Below are 18899 nucleotides of genomic sequence, written 5' to 3'. Positions count from 1 at the left end.
GATTAGCAGGTGTGGGTCATGGACAGTGTGGAATTTTCCAAGGTGAACAATTTACTACCGACCCACTTCTGTTCTTCAGTCTTCTACTTCTCATCCACAAAGGGGCCTGCTGACGCTGAAGGCGCTGCCCGATACGAACAAGTACTACAATGATGGGAAGGCTTGAGTAGTATCTAGCCTTGTTTTGATCTGTTTCCGTCCATTCTTGGTATGCTTCTCTGTAGCTGTTGTGGGCCTTCTCCGTACTGTAGTCTAGCCAGTACCCTCTGTGCTGGGTAAATTAGCAGGTTGACTTCCACTTCTGCAATCACCCTTTCTCAGCTAACCGCCCAGGCTTACCCTGAGTGCGCCTTCTGGCCATCTTCAACAACGGGGTGTCATGTTTTACCTTTGGACTGCCTCCGAGTTTGATTCCCACATCACCATGAAGGCTGATATGCTAGCAAGGCTTTGTAATTTTGTCACTTGAACTCACCACACCTGTTTGCTCTTTTCCTCCCCAAAGGACTGAGAACTGACTGATGACAGTTCTTTGTGCCTCAAAGCCAGTGAGCACCAGAGGTTCCACTTCAAACCTGCAATGTTCCATACCCTGCAAACTGTAGGCTGTTTCTGGCCCCTGGATGTGGTGTATGGTTCAGGGTTGTCATAGCTGTGGCATTAATCATAGGTCTAACAATTCCGATTAAAATCTGAAATTATGTTTTTGTATTACTAGATGCAGGAGGGCTAAAGAGAATATTGGTTTGTCCAGCGGGCAGAATAGGTATTAAAACTCCTACTGCCTAATGACGGTCCACTTGTCGCCAGCTTTGGTGATGCTTACAATCCTGGGCTCAGTATAGGCACCTACACCAGTGAATAAGAACCCATCTTCTCGGTCACAGGATGGTTTGACTTGTAGGAATTTGAGTCCGCCCCCAATAGAAGCAATTTTCTACAGAGTAGTCTGAGTGCATTCAGTGTTGTGCACAATACCAGATAAACCTCATAAGATTTGGACAGTCTTGCTACTGGGTGCACCAAGAGGTTGTTGGAGGTGTGTAAACTGGTGCCTTTGCCCTACAATAAGTCAGGTAATTTTGACGTCAGTTCTAAGAGATCAAGGTGGCCAGCTTTATGCTAGATGTCTTTTTGTGTACTCGCATAAGATCAGTTGGCATTCAATGAATCTAAGTGGAATTAACATAGTCCGTTGTTATCCTGAAAGTCATGTACTTTACTGCTGTGCAGAGGCAGCTTCCATGTGCAGGATATGTTGCATACAGGCACTTCATATGAAAATGAAATTCTTGTATACATAGGGAAACTGACCTGCAGAATGCCACACTTATTAGCTTTGCATGTGAATAAAGAACGGATAATTTGAAGAGATGCAAACTAGGGCTTACGTAGATATATAGTCCTCCTATATCTGTGGAGCCCATAATTTGGGAAACAAAGGGGAACAGTGTATTTGTTCCCAAAATGGCCACAGAATTTCTTTCAGAGTTTTGAATTACAGGCTGAGGGCAGGGGCAGCAGCAGCATTTATGATGGAAAAATAAGACACACCACATGGCTCCTCTGAAGAGAATCTAACACGCTGCAGCACAACTCATCGAAGACTTAAAGACGTGATACTGTATCTCCCTCTCCCCGACCCCACCCCCAAAAAATCCTGAAGCAACCACCTCTCTCTCTTCTGCTCCAAGTGTTCATCGTCCTAAAGACTGTATGAGTCGCATGTAGGACCACCAGAAACTGCAGCCCATGTGTACCTGTTTGAGAAACCATTTCCTATGAGTACTGCCACACTGGTAAGCAGAACCTAGACAGACTGGGCCAAATAAATGCTCAAAAAAGGGCAATCCAGGCAATGGGTCTTCTGCAGCCATACTCCCAACATCCCTGTCAACAGGAGAATTGACCAACCCTCCTTTCATTCAGAAAGGGCCTCAAGGGTCACATCAAGAGCCTGTGTGCATGATCCAGCCTCTGGATAATGACATTTGTTCTTGTGTTAGGAGTGGGATTTTTGAGACTATTTCTAACCTGGTTTAGCACTAAGAATAAAACTAGGGAAGAAAAAGGGACAGGAAGAAGTCCAGTTTCTTTCACTTTCAAAGTAGGTGCTCTGTTCATCGGGAGTACTGAATGCAAGCTTTGGGTCAGGTTCTCTGGACCACTCCCACCATATCTGTTCAGCAACCTTGAGGAGACCGAGAGGAAGGCATATCTGATTCCTTTTTACTCTTGAGCTCCTGCAGGATATTGGGCAGTATGTGGGGCTCAGTATATTCCATGGAGGACCTCAGTAGGGCTCTAGAAGGTTTATTAACAAGTGCCAGCGTGTCTCTTGTCTTACAGTGACCCCACCTTGAGTGCAAGTGTGGGAGACTATCACTGTCTGTATTGTTGTGAAAGAAGATGTGCCATGCTTACTTGCCCTTCTTTCCCTAACAGAGTCAGACTCGCAGTTCTGTGAGAGGCAGCAGTACGACTTGCCTCGGGACCGGGATCGCATCAGTGGCCGTGTGTCTTACCAGGACAAAGGTAAGATCCTGAAAATATTGGGCATGACATAAGTTCTAATTTTTTCTACAGCCAAGCCTTTAAAGACTCCTGCTAAAAGTTTGACTGAAAAATGCAGACTGTGAGAACTTAGGGCCAGATGTATCATACAACCGATTTGCGATTCTCAAGTAGCGATTTTTAAGAAATCGCTATTTCAGAAATGCAAAAAGGTATGTATGATTTTTGCGATTCGGTAATAGCGATTTCTTAAACATCACAAATGCTATTACCGAATCGCAAATAGAGAATCTGTCCCCATTCGCACCTATGGGCCTGTTGGGCCATATCTGCAAATTTTTTGCATTTCCAAAATTGCGATTTCTTAACCAGAAATTGCAATTTTGGAAATGCAAAACCCCAGGGTGCTGGGTGCCTAAGGCCCCCTCTGCTGCACCCCAAAACATTTTTTGGGGACATGTAAGGTGCACACATGCCAAAAGGGCATGTGTGCTTTACATGTACATTTTAAAAATGCATTTTAAATGCATTTTTTAATTTTTCACATGGTTACCACCAGGTTCAACCTGGTGGTAAATAGCGATTCCTAAATGCCCAAATCGCACTTAGGAATGCCTTCATACATGTGCAAAGAAATCGCAAATAAGGACTCTCTAAACGGGGTCGCAATTTTAAGGAATCGCTATTTTTGCGATTCCTTAAAATTGCATTCAGAATGTCTTTCATACATTCTGAACTGGCTTTTTGCATTCGCAAACTGGCATTCGCACCGTTTGCGAATGCAAAAAACCTTGATACATCTGGCCCCTAGTGGCCTTTTTTTTTTTTTTTTTTTTTAACTAAGAGCCACATGGAGCCTCAATAAATCGGTCACTGATGAAAATGTACCAACTCTTTTTACAGCACGGTCTAGTCTTTGGAGAGTGCTGAGCAAAGAGTAAACCACGGCATGGATGGTTTCCGCTACTTTGTCTCAAAAGACAACATTGAGAATGTTGTAGTTAATCTCCCTGCAGACTGAAGACTCTATTAATTGAGCACCGGCAGCCTGTAAGATGGTTAACTTGAGCATAATACATCTTCCTTTCTAAGAATTGCAGAGAAAGCGGTACCCTATTCCTCCCTCATTATGTGGCATCTGACGACATATCTGTGCCCACCATCCTAGGTTTCGCCTTTTGGTGTAATTTTCAGTGTTGTAAAAAGAAATGTGAAATGAAGAGCCCAGGTCACCTAGTTGCATGCCATCTTCTTAATCTGTGAACCGTAGGATTTGGTGAGGAGAATACATATTTAAAAGAGCAGGGAGTGTCATTCCTTTTTACATTTAGTCAGATTTCATAATTTATTAATCCTGAAAAGAATTTGACCTTGACTGCGTATATGACATATCATGTGTATGTTTCGCAAAATAATTGTGTATTCCAGAAATGGCCAATTGATACAATTTTTATTTGAGATTTCAGTATGTATGGACACATAAAGTTATTCACGTACTGCCCACTGGTTCCCATTTAAAGCCTCATCAGTTCTATACCCTTTCACACTTACACTGCCAAGGACTGTGAGATGATGGTCTCAGGGGAGTTTGTAGTTCAATTTAGTCTCACCTCATTGGCTGGAGCTTGGGTCTTTTCCAATGTTTTCAGGCATGTTAATGTTTTATGGCTGTTTGAAAGAGGCAGGGGCTCGACACACCAGTGCCTGAGAATTTTAGTTGTATGCGAGTTGCTTGTTTCTTAAACTAAGTGATGTTGTTTGTGTCCTGGATTGCGTGCCATCTTGCATGGTCCTGTGTACGTTTGTGGAATTGGAAGGCTGTTCTGTGATTCATAAGGTACGTTCTGAATCACACATCACATGCTATTTGGATGGCCTTATGTGTGCATTTTTAGTGTGTCAGTATTTGTATACCGATACACCACACACAGTTTATTTGGGTTTTTGTTTGCATAATTCCTGTGATACTCTACACATATTGGGTATTGTATTGGTGGGATAGCCAACTTTAAGGTGGGGGGTGAGGGCGTCATAGATGTCATTCTGTCACACCAGATTATTTAGTGGCCTTCACACGTATAAATTCTCGCATTTTGCAGGTATGTGAACTTCTATAAAATATCTATATTTTGGGGCTCATCAGTTTGTTTTTTATACTTCTGTTTAGCCTTGCTTGTGACATGGGTGTCTTTCACCTATTTCATTCTGCTTAGTTAGGGTGCAAATCTTGTGGTGTGTGGTATGGTGCATGTTTCTAAAGTTGCAGTAATATATTTTCTATATTCCTTCATTAATCAATCAACCATGGGTTTGTAAAGCGCAGCTAATCACCCATAGGGTCTCTAGGCGCTGTTTGTGGGCGTGTTGCTTAGTCAGAGATCCAGGTCTTGAGGTCCTTCCTGAACTGCTTCAGTGATGCAGTCTGTCTGAGCTTAAGGTGTAGCACGTTCCATGTCCAGGCTGCTAGGTAGGAGAAGGATCTTCCTCCTTCTGTGCTTTTCTGGATCTTGGGGTCGGCTGCAAGGGCGAGCTGGAAGGAACGGAGACATCTGGTTAGTACATAGAAGGCAAGGCGGTGGTTGAGGTATGCTGGTCCTATATTGTGCAGTGCCTTATTGGTGTGGATCAGGAGTTTGTATGAAATGCGCTTGTTGACTGGGAGCCAGTGTAGGTCTCTTGAGGTGGGAGGAGATGTGGCTGTGTCGGGGAATATATAGGATGAGTCTGGCTGCTGTATCCTGGAATCTTTGAAGTCTTTATACTGAAGTTTCTTGGTGATGCTGGCATAGAGTGTGTTGCTGTAGTCCAGTTTGCTGGTGCTGAGTGTGTGGGTGACTGTCTAACTTGTGTCTTAGGGAATCCACTTGAAAATCTTCTGCAGGAGTCGGAGGATGTAAAAGCATAACAAAGAGACGGCATTGACTTGGCGGGTCATGGATAGTGAGGAGTCAAGGATAATGCCCAGGTTGCACGCATGGTCTTTGGGGGGCGTGTGTTATTCCCAGAGCGGCAGGCCATCAGGAGTCTTTCCAGGCAGAAGGGGTGGAGCCGATTACGAGGATCTCTGTCTTGTCCGAGTTAAGCTTGAACCAGATGGCCTCCATCCAGGCGGCAACTGCTCTCATCCCATTGTGGAAATTTCTCTTGGCCTGAGCAGAGTCCTCGAACAGGGAGAGGATCAGTTGGGTGTCGTCGACGTAGGAGACTATGTTTAGTCTGTGTTGTTTGTTGATCTTGGCAAGCGGGTGATGTAGATGTTGAAAAGGTTTGGGCTGTGTGAAGATCCTTGGGGCACACTGCAGCAAGTGTCTTTGGGTTTGACGTGAATGGCGGTAGTCTGACACACTGTGCTCTTCCTGTGAAGAAGGACCTGAACCAATCCAGGGCTTTATCTTGGATGCCAGCGCAGTGTTGTCTGTCGCAGAGGGTGAAGTGGGAGACTGTGTCAAATGCAGCGAAGAGGTTGAGTAGGATAAGTGCGGCCGTGCCTCCGCCGTCCAGTATGATGCGTATGTCGTTGGTGGCTGCTAAAAGTGCAGTTTCAGTGCTGTAGTTGCTTCTGAATCCAGATTAGGATGGGTCTAGGCTGTGGTGTGTCCAGAGGAATTCGGTGAGTTGCTGGTTGACTGCCTTCTCCGTTACCTTGGGTTGATTTCAGCATGCTTACTGTCTAAGGGGAATGTGGCAGTCTCAAAGGATCGGTTGATAGTTCGGTAGAGTTCTGGTGCTATGGTGGCACTGGCCAGGTTGAGGATGTGATAAGGGCACAGATCTGAGGGTGCTCCCGAGTGGATGGAGTTTACTTGTCTAAGGGTGTCCTCTTTGGTGATGGGGGTCCAGGAGTTCAATATCTGGTGAGGAGCTAGGTCTGTGGTGGCGAGCGGTTCTGGCAGGTTTTGGTTCCTGAAACCTTCGTAGATGCCCTGGATTTTATGGTGAAAGTAGGTGGAGAGGTTGTCGCAGAAGGCTTGGGAGGGAGGGATGGATGGATGAGGTGTCTGTCCCGGGGGTCATGAATTCTTTGACGATGAAGAGCTTTTTGGTGTTGTGAGTGCTGGAGTTGAGGCGTCCTTCAAAGGCGGCTTTTTTGGTGGCTCTACTGTTCTGGTGGTGGGTGGTGACCGCATTTTTGTAGGCTGTGCGGTCTTCGGTTGATTTGCTGATCCTCCATTTCTGTTCCACTTGTCTGCAGGAGCGCTTGGATTCCTGTAGGACAGCGGTAATCCAGTTAGGTGTTTTTCTCTGTCGATTACCTGTTGATTTCCTCAGGGGGCTACGTTGTCAGCGCAGTTGGATACCAGCATTTTAGGTTGCATGAGGCTTCATTTGCAGTAGCGGTCGCTGCATATTTCAAGGAAGGGGGAAACGTTACAAAGAAAAACACTTACCTTACACTGCCGGTCTTCCATCTCCTGCCGCCTTAATCCTCTTCTGGTGTCCTAGCATTAGCTGGTACACCAGCACTGGCTCCCCAGCAATCCTGTCACTGCTTACATGCTAAAAATAGCATGTAAGCAGCGTCCGGATTGGTCTGAGTGGCAGTCACTGCCACTCAGACACAAGCCTGGGGCCTGTGCTGTTTCTCCAGCCCAGCTTTGTATACAGCCGGGGTGGAGAAACCTATGTGTGCATGTATGTTTGGCCGGCCTGAAACGGCTGGCCAAACACACTTGCACATATAGTGCACTCTCCCACCTCCCCGTGGCCAACCCCCACCCCTCCCTTCATCTGCTGGCTCGTCCAGGGGGGCAACACCCCTCTGCCACTGCAGAGGAGTAACCCCTGTTCATTTGCGTCCGGTGGGAGAGAGTGGTAAAGAAAGGTGAAAAGAGAGGTTTTATGTCCCATCTTCCTTAGTTCTTTGTACATGTTTAGTGATGTAATTTGGCTCGGAGTGTGTGACGTACGTGGGAGCTACAGCCCATTGTGATAGCTTATTAGAGCGTGGGCTAAGCTGCTGTTATGCACCTGATGGGGAGTATCTCTGGTGTTGCTGGTGATAATAAGAATTTATGTTGATGTAACTTTACTTGACCAATACTGGATAAACCTCCATTTTTATCTACAAATGACCTCATCTGAGGTCAAGAGCTCTTTAATTTCTTAAAAGTAATTTGTAATACATTTCTCCAAAACTCACTAGTTTCAGAAGGGCTCAGGTAAATTGTAAATGCACTTCTGTACTTGTTTGTCTAGTGATTAGATTAGATTCTACATACTGCACAATATAGTATTCTCTGCCACTGATGTCCTAAGCAGATATGAGGGTGCTGAGAAATGTATTTTTGCACTACTTTAAAAATATATTCTTAATAATCCATTGGCGCAAATTCTCTTTCTCCATGTGATGGCACCATCCATTGTGAGAGCTGGTCTTTCAGAATAGCTATTCATATATTATTACAATGATCAGCCAAGACAGCTGTCTGCAGGCGGTGCCAAACTATTCATTAAAGTTACTGACCAGACCTTTTCATTCAAACAAGCGTCATGTACAAGAATAATCAATGTTCTTTATGATTTCCATAGAAATAAATTAGCGTAGTGTGTCCTAGTGAGCTAGAACACCACACCATATTTTCAGCATGATAGGCCAGTGTCACAGGGCAGTTTGTGTTATGCGTGTTGATGACCTTTAACTCTCAGCGGGATACAGGGGTCTCATCAGGACAAGAGGGAGAATGGGACATTTATACTGGGCAAAAGGTGAAAAATGGTGTTGGACCAAAAATTCAGTTGACGTGATAGTGATCTGCTGTGTGGGGATAATAAGTACTTACTTAGAGGCTGTAATGGCTCCAGAATAGAAGGTCATGTTTTGGGTGGGTGGGGAAATTGGGGGGGAGGAGTCATTACACCCTCTGAAACCAACGAGAACCATTGTATATGAAGGTATTGTTCCCATGGGTATAATGGTGGTTCTTGTTCTATAGTTGCCAATCATAATAATATAGCTGGCATCTGCTCAGTGTCCCAGGTGTGGGAAGTACCTTTCTGATTATCATGCTACGTCATGTGACGCTGTTCTTTGTCTGTGTCCTTCAGGTTTTTTTCCTCCTTTCCTGAAATGTGTCATGCAGACATTGTCCTCCCTTATAAGGTGTTTTGGGAGTTTTGTATTTCAGTTAGATGAGGTAGTGAGATCAAAGGTCTACCAAGAGAGACTTCTGTGGGGAGTTGTATATATACTTGAATGTTAAGAATAACTGGAATAAACTGTAAAAAAAATGCCTTCAGTCATCTACCCTGCCATGCTGCCTTCAACTAAATACAACAAAAGAAGGACTGTACTCTGCATTCCTGATTCACAAACTGTTTTTTAATGCCTCCCTTCCTTTGCAGGAGATGATTATTATTCTGAAAGCTACTCCACCACCAAGACGTACAGTGAACCACCGGTGCGCCAGCGGGTAAGGACTGCTTCTGAATTCCCCAATTCTGAGCGATTGTTCGTGCCAACAAGTCTCTATCTAGGAAGTCTTGCAGTGTGTCACAGAGCAATAGTTGCTTATGGTCTTCTTCCAACAGCTTCAGGTGTTGTGAAAGGGAGAGCTAGCAGAATACTGGGAGATGGTGATGGATAAAAGTAACAGGGAGAACGGGCAGAAAAACCTGGAACCTCTCGTTTTAGATGATCGACGAATCATGAAGCTTTTTAAAGCTTGCGAAGGTTTTAATTAACTACATAGTACATTCTATTTGGTTTGGAAGTCATCAAGACCCTTCAACATTATGCATTGACTGGAAAAAGACTGAAAGAAGTGGGCAATTCAAGAAAAGTGATTCACTGGACATGCAACAAAAGAAATGTGTGATACGAATGTCAATAGTTCGGGCATGTGGGGGGCTGCTTTTCAAGTTCAAGGACAAGGGGAATGATGCTATATCAACTTAAACTACCTGGAGTAGATAGGATTGACTCTTGGTAGGGTTCAGTTACAGGCCCTCCTTAGACATGGTAGGGCTGACTGCCACATGGAGTGAAGACTACCTGGAACCTGTCCAGGACCTGTTGATTTGTGATGGGAACTGGCTCCTGCTTTGACTGGGAATATCTGTCTTGCCGTAGTAATATCCCTGGAAGGGAATTGTAGAATTATAAGAATGTAAGTGGTTGAGCATTTATAATGAAATTGATAGATCATGTACTGGAAGCTTGAGACGCACAGCAGTTGTACCTTTTTGTAAGGTTTAACCTTTAGTTCTTTTCAGACTTTGACCAATGGTCAATAAGGTCATGAATAGATGAGTTTTTGTTTCCAAGTGTCTGGAACTAAATGTGAATTCTGTCCATGTGTAGCAGAAGATAGTAATTTCAATAAACAACCTTTTGTTAATGCATGAATGGCTGTCAATATCTCAAATGTAGTTAAAGCTACGTACCTGAAAAACTGACTTTTCAGCATGAGTACAGGGAGTGCAGAATTATTAGGCAAATGAGTATTTTGACCACATCATCCTCTTTATGCATGTTGTCTTAATCCAAGCTGTATAGGCTCGAAAGCCTACTACCAATTAAGCATATTAGGTGATGTGCATCTCTGTAATGAGAAGGGGTGTGGTCTAATGACATCAACACCCTATATCAGGTGTGCATAATTATTAGGCAACTTCCTTTCCTTTGGCAAAATGGGTCAAAAGAAGGACTTGACAGGCTCCGAAAAGTCAAAAATAGTGAGATATCTTGCAGAGGGATGCAGCACTCTTAAAATGGCAAAGCTTCTGAAGCGTGATCATCGAACAATCAAGCGTTTCATTCAAAATAGTCAACAGGGTCGCAAGAAGCGTGTGGAAAAACCAAGGCGCAAAATAACTGCCCATGAACTGAGAAAAGTCAAGCGTGCAGCTGCCACAATGCCACTTGCCACCAGTTTGGCCATATTTCAGAGCTGCAACATCACTGGAGTGCCCAAAAGCACAAGGTGTGCAATACTCCGAGACATGGCCAAGGTAAGAAAGGCTGAAAGACGACCACCACTGAACAAGACACACAAGCTGAAACGTCAAGACTGGGCCAATAAATATCTCAAGACTGATTTTTCTAAGGTTTTATGGACTGATGAAATGAGAGTGAGTCTTGATGGGCCAGATGGATGGGCCCGTGGCTGGATTGGTAAAGGGCAGAGAGCTCCAGTCCGACTCAGACGCCAGCAAGGTGGAGGTGGAGTACTGGTTTGGGCTGGTATCATCAAAGATGAGCTTGTGGGGCCTTTTCGGGTTGAGGATGGAGTCAAGCTCAACTCCCAGTCCAGTTCCTGGAAGACACCTTCTTCAAGCAGTGGTACAGGAAGAAGTCTGCATCCTTCAAGAAAAACATGATTTTCATGCAGGACAATGCTCCATCACACGCGTCCAAGTACTCCACAGCGTGGCTGGCAAGAAAGGGTATAAAAGAAGGAAATCTAATGACATGGCCTCCTTGTTCACCTGATCTGAACCCCATTGAGAACCTGTGGCCCATCATCAAATGTGAGATTTACAAGGAGGGAAAACAGTACACCTCTCTGAACAGTGTCTGGGAGGCTGTGGTTGCTGCTGCACGCAATGTTGATGGTGAACAGATCAAAACACTGACAGAATCCATGGATGGCAGGCTTTTGAGTGTCCTTGCAAAGAAAGGTGGCTATATTGGTCACTGATTTGTTTTTGTTTTGTTTTTGAATGTCAGAAATGTATATTTGTGAATGTTGAGCTGTTATATTGGTTTCACTGGTAATAATAAATAATTGAAATGGGTATATATTTTTTTTTTGTTAAGTTGCCTAATAATTATGCACAGTAATAGTCACCTGCACACACAGATATCCCCCTAACATAGCTAAAACTAAAAACAAACTAAAAACTACAAAAATATTCAGCTTTGATATTAATGAGTTTTTTGGGTTCATTGAGAACATGGTTGTTGTTCAATAATAAAATTAATCCTCAAAAATACAACTTGCCTAATAATTCTGCACTCCCTGTATTGTTGGGACGGTAAGTCTTCTGCATGTCTCCGGAGAGCGTGCTTCCCCTGCCCTATGGTGATCTACAGGCAAGTCACTTAAAAGTTACTTTATGGTTTCTGGATCCCTACCTCAGTGAACATAACAAACATGTATGTCCACTGAGGATCTCCCGGTTTACATGGAATGAAACCCTAGAGCTTAGCTCTGAGGTTGAGGAGGGCATGCATAGTGCACCCCTCTTTCACAGAGAGCAGCTACTGCCCTCTCTACCAAGGCGGTGGTAGACTACAGTGGTGGCAGCAATAAATCTATAGTCAGATACCTTTATCCTTGTACCCTTGGTAGGGGGTGGTTGAGATGGCTGCTAGCCACCATCCTGATCAAGTCTGTGCAGTCTTCTTTGCCTGTGGTCCTGTTGCCTTTGTCTACCTGGGTTGTGTGTTTGAAAGCCATTATGTTACCTAGGGGAGAATGGTGAGGTGAGCCATTGTGTTTAATGAGCTGAGCTGTTCTGCGTGACATTCCAGCTCCCCCTTGCCCCTGCCTATTCCTTGGAGAAGCTTGGTGGGCTGGGGTAGTCACTGGCTCTTATCTGTGTTCAGCTGCAGTAATTGCTAGGAGTGATTCCCCCCCCTCCTTGATGGTTGGTGATAGTCAGTGCCTCTTAGTCTGGAGTTAATTAAAATTCCTCTCTGGGGAATAGCCTGGACTGATACCAAGAGCCTGTCCTGAAGCCCAGTAACTCAGCCTATACATGCCTTGTACACACAGTGAGCATGACCCAGATAGGCCTCATGATTGGAGGGGCACCCAGGATTCCAAAGTACTAGACCCTCTGATTGGATCAGCCTATCAATCAGAGGTGCTAAAAGTCTGGCCTGAGTGCTCAGTGGTTGTTCAAGACTGGTCTTCGGTTTTAACAAGCATCTATAGAAGCCAACTGTTGGCCTGCAGTGTAAAGGCAAGGAAGCTTACTCACCACGCCTGAACTTGAGCGTTTTCTCTGTGATGGATGGATTCTGCTGCGAAAGAGCAAAAGGATCAATCAGCAGCCTGAACGCTGAAGCAGAGGACCAGCTGTCTGTGAGGCTTGTCGAGCAGCATCAGCTTGGAAGACAAGGAAATTGCAAACAGCTGCTTAAGAAAGGAAGTGTGCAGCACATCAACAGAGACAGAGGGTCGGGGAAAGCTTGATTCCACCAATCCTTTGAAGATGAGATACCTTTGCCCAGACCCCTCCCCTGTGCTGTTGCAGCCCGTGTTACTTAGTTACCTTCTGTAGCGGGGGAAGGGTATCCTGTGGTACAGGCCTCCTACCTTTCTCTTTGTGATACATGGGGATACCAGGGTGTACTGGCACTCTGGCTAGCTAATACCCTCGTACAGCTACCCTTCTACAGCTAGCCAGTGGCTACTGGTCTAGTAGGACTCCTATAAACTGTGCCAAGACATCAGACACATGTGATCAGATCCCTGGCACCACCAGAGCTGTGTCCTTGCTAAGGACGGGAGGGCACTTCTGTTTTTTGGGTGGTGGGTTCTAGGGCTGATCTGGAACAGTTGACTTCACATCATATGCTGAAACAACACCATTGCCATACAAGGATTTGTATCCTGGCTCTAGAAAACTAGAGCAACCATGTCCAGCATGGTCTGTAATATACAATACAATTTGTGTGTCTACATGCTAGCTGTGTTTGTATAGTGCTTACCGTCTAGGTGCTATAATACTGTTTGCGGTCAGAACTCAGTCCCAGGGTGTTGTAGAGATGTCTGGTTTTCACGGTTTATCCTAGTTTTAAGTGTAGTATATTTCTCTTATGTGTATTAAAGTACTTTTTTGGACATTGATCTTATTAGCTGGTAGTACAGTGTGCCCTGTATTCTGAATGTCTAAACCCACCTCATCTCCTTGAGTAAGCCTTGGACTTCCTTGTCTCGCTACCCTGATAAGAGTCAAGTGCTGGGAAGGATTACTTGGTTATCCCGTTTTAGGTCCACTAGTACTGAGGCCCCAGGACACCAGTGGGGAACACTCCAGTTGATGCGATTGGATCGAAGAAGCCCCTGAGTGCCCTGGTGCCCATGAAACCAGGTCTAACAAGGATACAGCTCATGCCTAAGATAGGAAAGTTTAACTGTGAATACATTTACTTTTTGATGGATAGTTGTAAGGAAATGCCTCCTTGGCATGGTTACCCCCTGACTTTTTGCCTTTGCTGATGCTATGTTTTGAATTGAAAGTGTGCTGAGGCCTGCTAACCAGGCCCCAGCACCAGTGTTCTTTCCCTAACCTGTACTTTTGATTCCACAATTGGCACACCCTGGCATCCAGATAAGTCCCTTGTAAGTGGTACCCCTGGTACCAAGGGCCCTGATGCCAAGGAAGGTCCCTAAGGGCTGCAGCATGTCGTATGCCACCCTGGAGACCCCTCACTCAGCACAGACACACTGCTTGCCAGCTTGTGTGTGCTGGTGAGAACAAAACGAGTAAGTCGACATGGCACTCCCCTCAGGGTGCCATGCCAGCCTCTCACTGCCTATGCAGGTATAGATAAGTCACCCCTCTAGTAGGCCTTACAGCCCTAAGGCAGGGTGCACTATACCATAGGTGAGGGCACCAGTGCATGAGCACTGTGCCCCTACAGTGTCTAAGCAATACCTTAGACATTGTAAGTGCAAGGTAGCCATAAGAGTATATGGTCTGGGAGTCTGTTTTACACGAACTCCACAGCACCATAATGGCTACACTGAAAACTGGGAAGTTTGGTATCAAACTTCTCAGCACAATAAATGCACACTGATGCCAGTGTACATTTTATTGTGAAACACACTCCAGAGGGCACCTTAGAGGTACCCCCTGAAACCTTAACCGACTATCTGTGTAGGCTGACTGGTTCCAGCAGCCTGCCACAACCGAGACATGTTGCTGGCCCCATGGGGAGAGTGCCTTTGTCACTCTGAGGCCAGTAACAAAGCCTGCACTGGGTGGAGATGCTAACACCTCCCCCAGGCAGGAGCTGTCACACCTGGCGGTGAGCCTCAAAGGCTCACCCCTTTGTGCCAGCACCGCAGGACACTCCAGCTAGTGGAGTTGCCCGCCCCCTCCGGCCATGGCCCCCACTTTTGGCAGCAAGGCCGGAGAAAATAATGAGAATAACAAGGAGGAGTCCCTGACCAGTCAGGACAGCCCCTAAAGTGTCCTGAGCTGAAGTGACTCTAACTTTTAGAAATCCTCCATCTTGCAGATGGAGGATTCCCCCAATAGGATTAGGGATGTGACCCCCTCCCCTTGGGAGGAGGCACAAAGAGGGTGTACCCACCCTCAGGGCTAGTAGCCATTGGCTACTAACCCCCCAGACCTAAACACGCCCTTAAATTTAGTATTTAAGGGCTTTCCTGAACCTAAAACTTTAGATTCCTGAAACTACAAGAAGAAGAGGACTGCTGAGCTGAAAAACCCCTGCAGAGGAAGAACAGAAGACACCAACTGCTTTGGCCCCAGACTTACCGGCCTGTCTCCTGTCTTCCGAAGAAACCTGCTCCAGCGACGCTTTCCAAGGGACCAGCGACCTCTGAATCCTCTGAGGACTGCCCTGCTTCAAGAAAGACAAGAAACTCCCGAGGACAGCGGCACTGCTCCAAAAGAACTGCAACTTTGTTTCAAGGAGCAGATTTAAAGACCCCTGCAACTCCCCGCAAGAAGCGAGAGATTTGCAACACTGCACCCGGCGACCCCGACTCGACTGGTGGAGAACCAACACCTCCGGGAGGACCCTCCGGCGACTCCAAGACTGTGAGTAACCAAAGTTGTCCCCCCTGAAACCCCCACAGCGACGCCTGCAGAGGGAATCCCGAGGCTCCCCCTGACCGCGACTGCCTGAACTCCATTTCCCGACGGCTGGAAAAGACCCTGCACCCGCAGCCCCCAGCACCTAAAGGAACGGAACTCCTGTGCAGGAGTGACCCCCAGGAGGCCCTCTCCCTTGCCCAGGTGGTGGCTACCCCGAGGAGCCCCCCCCCTTGCCTGCCTGCAACGCTGAAGAGATCCCTTGATCTCTCATAAGAAACCATTGAAAACCCGACGCGTGTTTGCACACTGCACCCGGCCGCCCCCGCGCTGCTGAGGGTGTACTTTTTGTGCTGACTTGTGTCCCCCCCCCGGTGCCCTACAAAACCCCCCTGGTCTGCCCTCCGAAGACGCGGGTACTTACCTGCTGGCAGACTGGAACCGGGGCACCCCCTTCTCTCCATTGAAGCCTATGTGTTTTGGGCACCTCTTTGACCTCTGCACCTGACCGGCCCTGAGCTGCTGGTGTGGTGACTTTGGGGTTGCTCTGAACCCCCAACGGTGGGCTACCTTGGACCAAGAACTGAAACCTGTAAGTGACTTACTTACCTGTGAAACCTAACAAAACTTTACCTCCCCCAGGAACTGTGAAAATTGCACTGTGTCCACTTTTAAAACAGCTTATTGTGTTTTATGTAAAAAGTATACATGCTAATGTAATGATTCAAAGTTCCTAAAGTACTTACCTGCAATACCTTTCAAATGAGATATTACATGTAGAATTTGAACCTGTGGTTCTTAAAATAAACTAAGAAAAGATATTTTTCTATAACAAAACCTATTGGCTGGATTTGTCTCTGAGTGTGTGTTCCTCATTTATTGCCTGTGTGTATGTACAACAAATGCTTAACACTACTCCTTGGATAAGCCTACTGCTCGACCACACTACCACAAAATAGAGCATTAGTATTATCTCTTTTTGCCACTATCTTACCTCTAAGGGGAACCCTTGGACTCTGTGCATACTATTCCTTACTTTGAAATAGTGCATACAGAGCCAACATCCTACATTGGTGGATCAGCGGTGGGGTACAAGACTTTGCATTTGCTGGACTACTCAGCCAATACCTGATCACACGACAAATTCCAAAAATTGTCATTAGAAATTGATTTTTTTGCAATTTGAAATTTTTCTAAATTCTTTAAAGTCCTGCTAGGGCCTTTTGTTAGTCCCTGTTAGCATTTCTTTTAGAGTTTAAAAGTTTGGTAAAAGTTTGAATTAGATTCTAGAACTAGTTTTTAGATTCTTAAAAAGTATTCCAACTTTTAGAAGCATAATGTCTAGTACAGATGTGAATGTGGTGGAACTCGACACCACACCTTACCTCCATCTTAAGATGAGGGAGCTAAGGTCACTCTGTAAAATAAAGAAAATAACAATGGGCCCCAGACCTTCCAAACTACAGCTCCAGGAGCTGTTGGCAGAGTTTGAAAAGGCCAACCCCTCTGAGGATGGCAACACAGAGGATGAGGATAGTGAATTGGAGGATGATTCCCCCCTACCAGTCCTATCTAGGGAGGACAGGGCCTCTCAAGCCCTGACTCCAAGCATAATAGTCAGAGATGCTGGCTCCCTCACAGGAGGGACCAACCTCTCTGAAATCACTGAGGATAACTCCAGTGAAGAGGACATCCAGTTAGCCAGGATGGCCAAAAGATTGGCTTTGGAAAGACAGATCCTAGCCATAGAAAGGGAAAGACAAGAGATGGGCCTAGGACCCATCAATGGTGGCAGCAACATAAATAGGGTCAGAGATTCTCCTGACATGTTGAAAATCCCTAAAGGGATTGTAACTAAATATGAAGATGGTGATGACATCACCAAATGGTTCACAGCTTTTGAGAGGGCTTGTGTAACCAGAAAAGTGAACAAATCTCACTGGGGTGCTCTCCTTTGGGAAATGTTCACAGGAAAGTGTAGGGATAGACTCCTCACACTCTCTGGAAAAGATGCAGAATCTTATGACCTCATGAAGGGTACCCTGATTGAGGGCTTTGGATTCTCCACTGAGGAGTATAGGATTAGATTCAGGGGGGCTCAAAAATCCTCGAGCCAGACCTTGGTTGACTTTGTAGACTACTCAGTAAAAACACTAGATGGTTGGATTCAAGGCAGTGGTGTAAGTAATTATGATGGGCTGTACAATTTATTTGTGAAAGAACACCTGTTAAGTAATTGTTTCAGTGATAAACTGCATCAGCATCTGGTGGACCTAGGACCAATTTCTCCCCAAGAATTGGGAAAGAAGGCGGACCATTGGGTCAAGACTAGGGTGACCAAGACTTCCACAGGGGGTGACCAAAAGAAAGGGGTCACAAAACCTCCCCAGGGGAAGGGTGGTGAGACAGCCAAAAACAAAAATAGTAAAGAGTCTTCTACAGGCCCCCAAAAACCTGCACAGGAGGGTGGGCCCAGAGCCTCTTCACAAAACAATTCTGGGTACAAGGGTAAAAACTTTGATCCCAAAAAGGCCTGGTGTCGTAGCTGTAGTCAGTCTGGACACCAAACTAGAGACAAGGCCTGTCCCAAGAAAGATACCACTTCTAACTCCAATCCAGCTAAAACTGGAATGGCCAGTCTCCAAGTGGGATCAACAGTGTGCCCAGAGCAAATCAGGTGTCACACTGAAGCTACATTAGTCTCTGAGGGTGGGGTGGATTTAGCCACACTGGCTGCCTGGCCCCCTAACATGCAAAAATACAGGCAGCAGCTCTTAATTAATGGGACAAGTGTAGAGGGCCTGAGGGATACAGGTGCCAGTGTCACTATGGTGACAGAGAAACTGGTTTCCCCTGGCCAATACCTGACTGGACAAACCTATCCAGTCACCAATGCTGACAATCAAACTAAAGTACATCCCATGGCAATGGTAACTTTAGAGTGGGGAGGGGTCAATGGCCTGAAACAGGTGGTGGTCTCCTCAAATATCCCAGTAGACTGTTTGCTTGGAAATGACCTGGAGTCCTCAGCATGGGCTGAGGTAGAACTAAAAACCCATGCAGCCATGCTGGGTATCCCTGAACTGGTGTGTGTCAAGACAAGGGCACAGTGCAAGGCACAGGGTGAAAAAGTAGAGCTGGAGTCTGGAAAAAGCGCCCAACCTACCAAGAGAAAAGGAAAGTCAGCTGGGAAACCAGCTGCAACACAACAACAAAAAGAGAACCTCTCTTCTCAGGAAGAAGTTCTGCCCTCTGAGGGAACTGAGCCCATGGAGCTGGAACCTTATCAGGTTGAGCTCTTGGGCCCAGGGGGACCCTCAAGGGAAGAGTTGTGTAAGGGACAAGAAACCTGTCCCTCTCTTGAAGGCCTTAGGCAGCAAGCTGCTGAAGAGTCCAAAGGCAAGAAAAATGGAACACATAGGGTCTATTGGGAAGATGGACTCCTGTACACTGAGGCAAGAGATCCCAAACCTGGTGCCACTAGGAGAGTGGTAGTGCCTCAGGGTTTCAGAGAGTTTATTCTGACCTTAGCCCATGATATTCCCCTTGCTGGGCATTTGGGACAAACCAAGACGTGGGAGAGGTTAGTCAACCACTTCTACTGGCCCAGTATGTCCCAGAAGGTTAAGGAGTTTTGCCTCTCCTGT

General features: G+C 46.0%; 1 protein-coding gene across 4 annotated transcripts in view; it reads left to right on the top strand.

Moving 5' to 3' along the window:
- Positions 1–18899, top strand: part of EMD (emerin) — an 82117-nt gene that overhangs the window by 47388 nt on the left and 15830 nt on the right. For all 4 annotated transcript variants that reach the window (XM_069209477.1, XM_069209475.1, XM_069209478.1 and 1 more), the window contains 2 exons: positions 2446–2535; positions 8857–8924. In XM_069209477.1, coding sequence (XP_069065578.1) covers positions 2446–2535; positions 8857–8924 — 158 coding nt within the window. The remainder of the gene's footprint in view (positions 1–2445; positions 2536–8856; positions 8925–18899) is intronic.

This window comes from Pleurodeles waltl, chromosome 10 (genome assembly GCF_031143425.1).
Source record: "Pleurodeles waltl isolate 20211129_DDA chromosome 10, aPleWal1.hap1.20221129, whole genome shotgun sequence".
Taxonomy (NCBI): domain Eukaryota; kingdom Metazoa; phylum Chordata; class Amphibia; order Caudata; family Salamandridae; genus Pleurodeles; species Pleurodeles waltl.
Note: the sequence above shows the minus strand (reverse complement) of the source record. Positions and strands in the feature narration are given on the sequence as shown.